The sequence below is a fragment of the Schistosoma mansoni genome, chromosome W (genome assembly GCF_000237925.1).
Source record: "Schistosoma mansoni strain Puerto Rico chromosome W, complete genome".
Classification (NCBI taxonomy): Eukaryota; Metazoa; Platyhelminthes; class Trematoda; order Strigeidida; family Schistosomatidae; genus Schistosoma; species Schistosoma mansoni.
The window spans coordinates 1,919,198-1,929,863 of NC_031502.1; the positions used below are offsets into that span (position 1 = coordinate 1,919,198).

Consider the following 10,666-nt stretch of genomic DNA (forward strand, 5'->3'; position numbering starts at 1 on the left):
CCAGTTTCTATTCCTCTTCATAACTAAACCCATTCTGTAAAAAGATTGTGTCGTATGTTTTTTAATTGGATATGAGGTTGACGAAATCATAGTTTGTGCGTAGGATTTCTGAACTATGTTTGTAATGGATGTCAAATATGATGCTCAAGAAATTACGGAGATCAACGCATGAATTTGTATTCTACTCTTGTCTCAGGTGAAGACGTTTCTCAACTATGGGCATCGTACAATTTTCACACCGATGGATTTTTCAAAATGTCATGCCTCGAAATGTGCTGTTATCACTGATATGAATAGATGGAGAGAAGCTGATGCACTTATACTGACAGAAGATAAAGTGCCAAAAGGAACTCGACCTCCAGAACAATTGTGGTTTAGTTTAATACAAGAGTCGCCTGTACATATTGCTATGGCAGGTTTTCTGGAAAATGAAGTGAGTAATTATGGTCATAATAATATTACTTATCTTTGTCATTTCAATTCCTTCAATCATCAATGTTTACCATTAAATATCATGTAATATTACAATGTCAATACGGTTGAATGTAGGTGACGAGGTCTACGAAAGGAGGATGGATTTGTGTTACCCAGCGAATAATATCCTTGTTCTTCATTTGAATCCATGGACGGGACTAATTGTATGGAGTTTATGAGCTCCCATATAACACCTACCTATGCGTCACACAACAGTAGAAGTTGTCCAGTAAAAACGTTAAAACTTGATACGCTTTAGTACATATGTTACACTGTGTTTGATTTTGTAAGAGAAGTTTTGCAAGAAGATGAATAAATAAGTCATTTCGTGTGCAGATTTGGGTTACAATTGTGGTCAATGTTCAAAATCAGGTAAAACACATCCATTAATTTAATGGATATTCATTGATTAGTTCATGGAATTTTATATAGTTTCCAACTGACTGTTCAATTATTCGAATGAAAATAATGTTCACCTCTTGGTGGAACTCCATAGAATTCATTTCACCATTTCAGACTATTATTCTACTCTACCATATGTACTGATATGATGGGCGTGCATTTCCGGATAATTTGCAAAATGTTTTGTTTATAACAGTCGGTTGTAAGTGGTTCACAGATGAAGCTTTACTATTTGTTATGATGTGTTTTCCGAGTTAGATGGTTTAATACGGCTGTTTCCAATGTTGTTGACGACAACTTTGTCAGTAGCCACCTCATGTGAGTCAGGAAGTTTTCGTCAATCTATCAGAATTAAATCGGTTTATTTCTGTAGTCAATCACAAAGAGGGTCATCAAAACGAGCTGATTCGACACTGGGTTGTAAATCCTCTGAGTCGCTTCAAAGTGATACTATGCTGTACATCATGGATTCACTCTTCATATCGTGCAGATGATAATTAATTATCTCGTTCTTTATAGCTTGAGAGACCCTTGAGCATTGCAAATACACCACGACACCAGCGATCGTGAACAAATCACTCAAGTCTGTATCGTGAATCTATAGTTCAAAACGATAAAACTCAAATCTACTCACGAACCACTTTAGTAAAACATTATTGGAATACCAAAATTACTAACTTCTTCATTTATTTCAATATCCATGATGTCATTTTACTTCAATTTATCCCTCTCATATCCAGATTAATTTTACTATCTCCTTCCGTTTGGATTCAACGATTTATTCACCATACGGTTCCTATGAACCATACATAAAGCACCATGGACCAGAAACACGGTATCCTTTACCTTCTAGAAATATCGCTAGTGGGAAATCAAAAAAAGTTGCATGGTTTGTGAGTAACTGTATACCGAAAAGTCCAAGAATGCAATATGCCAAAGAACTTTCAAGACATATCTCAGTGAGTTTAACAAAGCTTAACTTTGAGTTTCTACACTTTTTTCAATAATTTCGAGGAAACGAATAATTGAGGAGAGACAAAATGTATAAAGCACGAATAAAATAATTAGTAGTATTTGAACTACTGTGAGAACTAGGAATTCCCGAAGTAGTGCAATCTAAGTATACAGAACTAGGTGAGCACTAACGAACGTATTGTGTTTGGAATTCGAAACCAGGCAGACATCAGGTACAAATGAATCATTAGCTCATACAAACACCACAACGAAGCATGCGAAATGTGTCACTCGGAACGAATTCGGGATGAGAGTGATCTTCATGTTATTATTCGTTGCATATGCAATTATGACGAAAATGACTGGAAAGTTGATTCAATCCTTTACGTTCAAATGAAGGAGAAACTAACTAATAATAATTGGAATACAATGAAACAAGGTCTACTGAAATTGTCCTCATTGATTGACAACAGTGCATGAAGTAGACATCGATTCATGTCATCAGTGTATTATTCTCAAATCTGCATGATTGTATGTTCTATCATTGTGTTGATAATAGGTTTCCATCCTTGAAACTCAGACCTCTCAATCACGCATGCGGTCTTGATGGAGTTCAAGCTCTGATTCTTTAGCATCACTCACTTTCACAGTCTTTCAAGAGAGCATTCTTAGTTACTGATTGGTCATATACTATTGACATTTAAAGACCAGCGAAGGTGTTTGATTTCCTCATGATGTCTGTTCATTATTGCAATTTATACTCAATATCAACAATTTGAATATTTGATTCTCTTTCACTTCATTGTAAATTTATCCTTCAAATATACAAGTTGGTTAGACTGTACATATAAACAAATGAGCATCTCAGAAATCCTACGGATAATCCTCAGAATGAAGATGATTTAATCGAATGGCAATTCCGTAGGGAACTGGATTACTGGATTAATATCACCACATGTAACTATTCCATAAACTAGCCGCACAAGATTATCAATTCAGGTATTCTTACACCATACTCAGTGATCACTCATTTCTATATCCAGGTGTTATATGCATGTACATGTGCATTTCTGAAATCACTGTGTTCATGAGTCGTCGTAATTCTTCCTTCAACTCCCTTCAACTCCCTCCCAGACACCGGAGGATCTAGAGGCGGAGTTTTTATCAAACATATGCACAACGAATTCGATGCAGTCACTAAATTCATCATTGAAACATACAACTCATCTGTTCAATAGTTTACTAAAGTTTTCTATTTTCAGGTTGATATTTATGGTGAGTGTGGTACGTTATCATGTCCAAAGTATATTCCAACTTTCACCTCATCAGTTGGCTGTTTGAAAATGATGCGCGAAAACTATAAGTTTTATTTGAGCTTTGAAAATAGTTTGTGCAGTGAATATGTAACAGAGAAGTTGTATAAAAATGCACTGAAGTAAGTGGTTTGGCATTTATCTCGCATTGTGGTGTAATCAAAGTAACCAATTTATTTATATGTGTGCGTAATCATCGTCTCAAAGTGTCACATCATTTCAGAAGAACGAAATGAAATTGTCAGAGTGAACTGGGATGGATTACAGTGATGTTGGTTTTAGTGATAGGCGGGAACATTCAACATAGAGAATATGTATCTGCAAGAGAAATGCACTCGTGTCACGAAGTTGATAGAATAATGGTGGACATCCAGTTCCAATGGGAGGAATCAGAATGAATTCATCTACTGGAGTGAGAGGGATGTTAAGCGATCTCACTTGTGCTTGAAAGCTGATCACTATTTTCGTGCAGGTTCTAACCAATTAGTAGTAGTAGTAGTTGTTGTTGTTGTGGTGGGGTATTAGTGGTATGAGTAGTCGTGACATTAGTAGTAGCTTCAAGCAGCACTAGTAGCCTTGAGTCAGCTATGATTCCTTATTGGTCTTCCGAATAGCAACTTCACACCTACTCCACCACTTCCAGTCCGGAACGCAGATATCAGCCCCCACTGTATGAATCGTATATTTCATACATACGTGGTTTGTATATATATAATCTAGTTGCTCAATAATTTTGTGATAAGAATAAATGCTATCATAATAGATGGTGTCTAGTAGTGGAATCCAGGTCGCCCGTTTCTTCCTACTTATTGCTCGTCATTTGGATGTACCTGCATCCTTGCATTGATGTTCACCCGTGGACTCGAACCTAGAGTAGCGAACAGAACACGACTGGGGACAATCGAAATTCTGACAACCATACAATGAACAGTCAATTTGCAAATTAACAAGCAATTGTCTCAATCTTCACCGTCTCTTCTCTTATTTCATTGTTCATGCAATTTCCTACCGATTGAGCTTCGTTTCAGATCTTTCCTCATCGGTCTTCTGCCAAAATACATTCTATGTCTGACCAACACCATATACTACTTATGTGGATATAAGTAGACCACACCACACTAGTACTGTGAGCTCCTGGATTCCACCGCTAGCCCTCATCCATCTCTGCCCATAATGCTTGTGACTTAAAGCAATATCGAGGCAATCGACACAGGATGCACATATGTCGATCAGAGACTGATCAATGTCAGTCCTGAACATCAATGGAACGATTCAAACAAACAATACCAAAATGAATATGTAAAAATGGTCTACAAATAATTCCTAGCAGTTACCATCCATTTGTTCATCGTAACAAAGGGCACATAAATTCACTCACAATCTTCAGTCGTAATAATCTATCCTTCAAGAAGCGTCACATGAGCAAGGGATTCATGATGGTGGTGGTAGTTTTAACGAATAACCGGTCTGCAATATTGTCATTCGCATTATCAATATCAGCTTCACGGTCTAATTTAACACATATTAAACCACACTTCGACAGTTTAAAGGCTTAACTCATAAACACCAAACCACAATAGTCCTTAATATCTTGTGTCCATGGAGGAAGAGCATCTCTGATCAGGATTATTCAATAAAATAGCAAGCTGAATAATGGGTCAGTGTACTGAAGTGTCCGTGACAAACATTTCTCTATCAGGTCATATTACTGACGATGCTTTGACCAAGTACTGCTACAACGGCCTTTTCAAAACTATGTGAATTAAGCAATCAAAGTTCACACTTTACAGCGTTTGTCAATTCAAAATAAAACGTTGAAACTGTCAAAAACTGAAATCTGATCTCCATCGTGCTATGAGTTGAAATTTTGACATTTTCAATGTATCTACATATTTTTGTGAATGTTGACGATTTATTTGAATGATGAAGTTTTGACCAGTGTTTAACAGTTTGAAAACTTATTATTTGTTTCAAGTAACGAATTACTTCCAATTGTGATGGGTGCCTCGATAGAAGAATATGAAAGAGTCGCTCCTCCATACTCTTTCATTCACGTTGATCAATTCGAATCACCAGCTAAACTGGCAGACTATTTGAAGTATTTGGATAAGAATGATACTGCATATAATGAATATTTTGCATGGCATGGTCATGGGATCATACATGATTACGATGCTCAACCTCAATGTGCGATGTGTCTACTGGCACATACATCTCAAGCATTTGGTCCATATTGGGTTCCGAAAGTGGCACGATGGTGGAATGATGGATGTAATGGTCGGAAATTGCGTTGGAATCCATGAAAGATGAATATTGAGAACAAAATTATTGTTTTATTTTCTAAACTGTATTAAGTTGTAATGTACATAGTGCTTTCTACTTTATACATTTTCTGGTATAGATCAAAATACATTTGAAAATGAATAAGATTTTCCACATAGAAACAATTCTGATATTTTTCGTGAAAACAGTTGTCATGTTAACTCAGACAATTTCATATGGAATGATTATGGAGTAACATAATGCTATACACTATTCACAAACGTTTGGTCATGTGATAACGAGAAAGGTATAACTGTTCATCAAGTAACCTTGAATAAAGTATCAATGGAGAAGTGTTGTTAAGGAAAATAATGAAAATGCGATTTGAGGGAGGGAAAGTATTATTTTTCCAATATTAACTTTCCATCTTGACTTTCGACTAATTCTAATATAAATACCATAGGATAAAATAATTAACACCGTCTAAATTGAAATTTCAACTGATTTAAGTGAATATAAATAGGTGGGTTGTTTGTGGAGACTTTTAGTAGTTTTTATATAGACTTGAAATCATGACTCAATTGAAGGTAGACCAGCAGGGGAAACCTGAAAGCACTGGACAGCCGTTGCCGTCTAAGCGGTCAATCGGTTGAGTACACTAGCGCGAGACTGGTAGGTGCTGAGTTGGAGTCTCGCGAAGCGGGATAGTGAATGCGCACTGCTCAGGAGTCCCACAATTAGACGAAACGGCCGTCTACTGCTTTCAGGTTTTCCATGGTGGTCGAGCTTCAATGGACTCATGATTTCAACTACAAAATTACTAAATCTCCACAAAACCCCTTCTGATAATAGCGAGTTCATTTATGACTGATTATTTTCTTGTCTTGTTATATAACTATCACATATGTCTTGCAGTACACCATAAATTCTTTAAAAATTATTTAATGATGAATAAGTGAGTGATTAAAATTAAGGTGAAATCGGTAATCAAATGGAAAGTGAAATAACAGCAAATGTAACAGTATAAAATCAATGCCTTGTGGATTCTCGTCAACTGCCTACAATACAGAAACGACAGCAACAATTGTTTATTAACAAGGTTTACAAATATTATAGTTATGGAAAATCCTTATCTACTTACTTACATATGTCCATTAACTCTCATAGAGTATGGGCTACCGACTAGGGTTAAAAACTGATGAATACTAAACAGATCTATACAAAATGATGATGTATGATAAAAGTAACCATTCCTATGTAAATCATCTTAATAACAAAACACAGTATTTGCTCTTTATGTAGGTCAGTGAATTATTGATTTTCATTTGCAATGTAACGAATACTGTCTAATTATACAAAACAGATGAAACTATGTATGCCCCATATAGTCTACCTTATCATAGCTGTACAAACCTGTAAACACTTTGTTTTCACTTTTGTTTTACATTATTATTGGAGGTCATATTTAGTTTTAAAGAAAAACCGAATAAAATAGAATAAACTAATAATCTTGGTAGTTGAAAGCGTGAGTCAATTGAAGCTAGACCACCAGGGAAAACCTGGAAGCACTGGACGGCCGTTTAGTCTTATTGTGAGACTCCTCAGCAGTGCGCATCCACGACCTCTCCACAAAACCCCTTCTGATAATAATAATCTTGAACTGATTTGCAAATTGTATTTTCTTTGGTGTGTGTGTGCTCTACTTAGTATTTTTCAGTAATCATGATTTTTACTGTCTAATATTTGATTTTCTACTTCTCTTGTTACTTTGTGTTTAATTAATCAAAAAACAAAAGTGCACTAAAGCAGACAAAGATTTGGTAAAACTATTACATCATCAGGCCTTACAGTGATCAAAGTTTAATTAATCCATGTTTTAAACTGAAAATGGTGAAAGTCACATCGATGGTGTCATAAATAGTACTGCATTATCAAGGATGAATTTTAGCCATCTATAATCAGATCGTTTTGATAATAAATATTTTTCGAAGAAGATATTACTGAGATTTGTAGGTGATGACGTGATTCGAACCTCTTACATTATGAGGTACATTCATTAGGTGAATGGGATACAGACGTATGCAACTGTATTAGGCGTCAGTTCAAGTTGTACTAAAGTAATTAGTTTTTTTATTGCTGTCATCGAAGTGTTTGGTTGAATTGATTCTGCAATAGAGACATTTTTGCTGCGTTTATGTGACTGAATCGCATTCTGACAAACTTATATGAAGAAAACAGCTTTGTTGTGGTTGTGTTCCAAACGTCTATGGTGCATGCTGGAAAATAGTAATGCGTTCGAACTAAGTGAACCTTGAAGAATACAGAAACCACGCTCTTGTTTTTTACCAAAATCATGAATTTGTGCAAGCAAAAAGAACACATACGAATTTATTTCGATGTATAACTCCATATTGTGACCGACTATGAAGCACTGAATTTTATCTACCACCCGACAATTCACTACATTGTTTGTCTGGTCTAGGTGTCGAAAGATGGAATTTAGAACTGAGAGTTCATGTTTTGACCATTGACGTTAGAGTGCTATGAGCATACCATATGCAAACTTTCCAACACGTCATTCCTACCTCGAGCAACCATCTAATGAAAGTGGTTGTTTGTTAGTTCAATCGTTGCCTGTTAATCAGTAAACGGCGCTCAAAAAGTTTGAAAGTATCAGAATGGCAGTTCGAAGATAAGTATTACTAACTGAGTGACTCGACTGTTAACAGCTAAAATCCATCCATAATGCCATAGTTGTTAACAATATAATAGATAATTTCCCTTACACAAGCTTGGCCATTGATTTCGCTGGTTGAACATTTGAGAAGTCAATATTGATGAGCCAACAATTGATTGGCCCCTGAGTAATGACCGACAGCTTATTTGCTTAATTCTTTAATACTGTTCGAATTTCATCGATCAAGTTACAATATTACTACTGGTCTAAGTGACTAGGCATCAGGGTCACTGAAATTAATGTGCTCTTTATACTCTACGATAAAATAAGTTGACATAAGTTGAGATACATAGTAATCGATTGAAGCATGTTTTACACGATAGTGTTTGAATCAAGGTCATAGCAGTAAATAAATCCCCAAAATCAATAGCTCTGTAAGTATTCGACACTTGATGCTGACCACATTTGTTTTAATGGACTTACCTAGCCAAAGGCACTTGGTCAAACATCCGCACCAGATCACGAGTGGGTACGCCGTGCTCAAATTCTCCTACAACCGCTAGCCAGTTGAGAACAGTTACTGCTCGATATATTGATAGCCTATCGAATATATCTTGGAACCTCTTCGCTTATGACTTCTGATTTCACTGGGTTGGCACGTTCAGTTTATAGAAGGCGTTATTGGTTAAGGTGTTGTCAAACTCCAAACACTTGTGGCATCTTCAGTGGTGAGCCCAATGTGAACGGTACACTTATTTGTAAACCGTCAGTCTGTTCCTTTTTGGAACTTTATATATCATTTCGTTACTTTAATTTTTATATATTGAAACATTTGTTTCGTATTTTTTAATATTTTTCTTCCCCCATTCATTCCTATACTTTATATTCGTCATGACTGAACAGACTACTAAGTTACTTAAGATCAAGACTATGACACCAACCTCATTCCAGCTAATGCCATTCTGGCCCGCCAACATCGAAGCCTGGTTCTGCTACTCAGAAGCTGGTTCCTAGGAGCACGGCGCGACCGATCCACGCGCACAATTCCTCCCAGTAGTGAAAGCGCTGTCGCGCGAACTCAACACGTATGTCACACCCAGTATGTTTACTAGTGATGTTTTAGAACTTTACGAAACTCTAGAAAAGTTCATTCTTAAACGAGGAGGTCCAGCCGATAGATAGAGGTTGTAAGATCCATTTTGAATGTTTTGCGTGTAAACGTCCCTCAATGTATACACTTGTAGTTTGTTTCTATTGGTTCCCTCAATTGTACATTTCGTTAGTCTTTTTCGATTCCATTTGAGATGATGATATTTGTATTTTATTATAGTTTTAATGTTTCTTACGCCTTTACTGAGTTTTCATGTTTCTTCGTGAACTGCGTTTACGTTGTTTCAGTTGTTACTTAGTCCTGACGGCAGCCAAATTGATTTGTTCCCCCTTTGATTGTGTTGCTTGCATTGACTGGGATTGTGCATTTTTGATTGTGAATTGAAGCACTCTTCCACAATTAGATACACTCTTTGTTATAAAGCAATCAAATATTATCTTTCGAACGAATCTGTAGGTGATCTATTCCGAAAGCATAGAATAATATTTATTTTAGGCGATTGGTAATTTTCTTACATTCCTTATCAACCTGTTTACTTGTTGTAATTTAGATTGATTATTGAGTGAACAGTTATTGGTTGAATAAATGGGTGGTAATATTTGTTTAGGTAATGATGTACATTTATATTTACAATGAAATCTAGAACCGTCATCACTCCAATCACCTTGTTTTGATTTCAACTGGGCAGTAGCGCGTACCTAAAATAACTAGACAGTTATTCTTCAGTCCAATTCTTAGTTCGGTTTCTACAGAGGTTAAATCAACTCCTCAATAACATCGATCATGAACATGACTCAGCAACAGACATGTTGTTACGAATGGGAGAGGTAGTTGGTCAGGGGATCTTCGACGCTGACCTGTTTAAACAACTCTTCTTGTTTAAGCTTCCTTAACAACACAGGCAGTACTTGTCTCGTTTCAAAGCAACGCTGTATACGAGCTGGCTGCATCTGCCGACAGGATTCTAAAGATCATCAAAACTTCTAACGTCAAGGTTTTTCAGACGAAGAAAAACCTCAAACGACACGAAATGAAGTTACCGAACTTTGTCATACTCTGATACGGTACCTTCGTATTCATCATGACAATCGAAAACTCCTCGCATGAGTTCTTCATGAAAACTATCTGTCTCTATATCACGCAAGATAGATAACCACGATTGGTGCTCGTATCATATACAGTAAGAAAAATCTTAAAATTGCAGAAAGCTATGCAAATTTGCGGGCTCCAAACCGATCGAAAAGAAGAACAATTGGTGAAACTTCCTAGCCGCAACGTGTTAACGACAACCGTTGCCGGCGAACTTATTCATCTGTTGTACGTCACTAATGTGATTAGGAAACTTCGCTACCTCGTCGACACTGGCGCAGAAGTTGTTGTTATTCCGGGAAATTCTAACGACCAACTGCATGAACCGTTTTTAAACTTACAGGCAGCAAACGGAAAACCTATCGCCACATATGGTAAAAGGTG

The 10,666-nt window shown here is 36.5% G+C and overlaps 2 protein-coding genes across 2 annotated transcripts; both read left to right on the forward strand.

Moving 5' to 3' along the window:
• Nucleotides 1–241: 241 nt before the first annotated feature.
• On the forward strand, nt 242–520 carry Smp_193620 (hypothetical protein; the record flags this gene model as incomplete). Its single annotated transcript, XM_018799892.1, has 1 exon — nt 242–520. One exon carries the CDS (start codon nt 242–244, stop codon nt 518–520), a length of 279 nt encoding a protein of 92 aa, XP_018653760.1.
• Nucleotides 521–3,173: 2,653 nt separating this feature from the next.
• Smp_142860 (putative alpha(1,3)fucosyltransferase) lies at nt 3,174–5,547 on the forward strand (the record flags this gene model as incomplete). Its single annotated transcript, XM_018799893.1, has 2 exons — nt 3,174–3,265; nt 5,119–5,547. 2 exons carry the CDS (start codon nt 3,174–3,176, stop codon nt 5,444–5,446), a joined length of 420 nt encoding a protein of 139 aa, XP_018653761.1. The 3' UTR covers nt 5,447–5,547.
• Between the last annotated feature and the right edge of the window lie 5,119 nt (nt 5,548–10,666).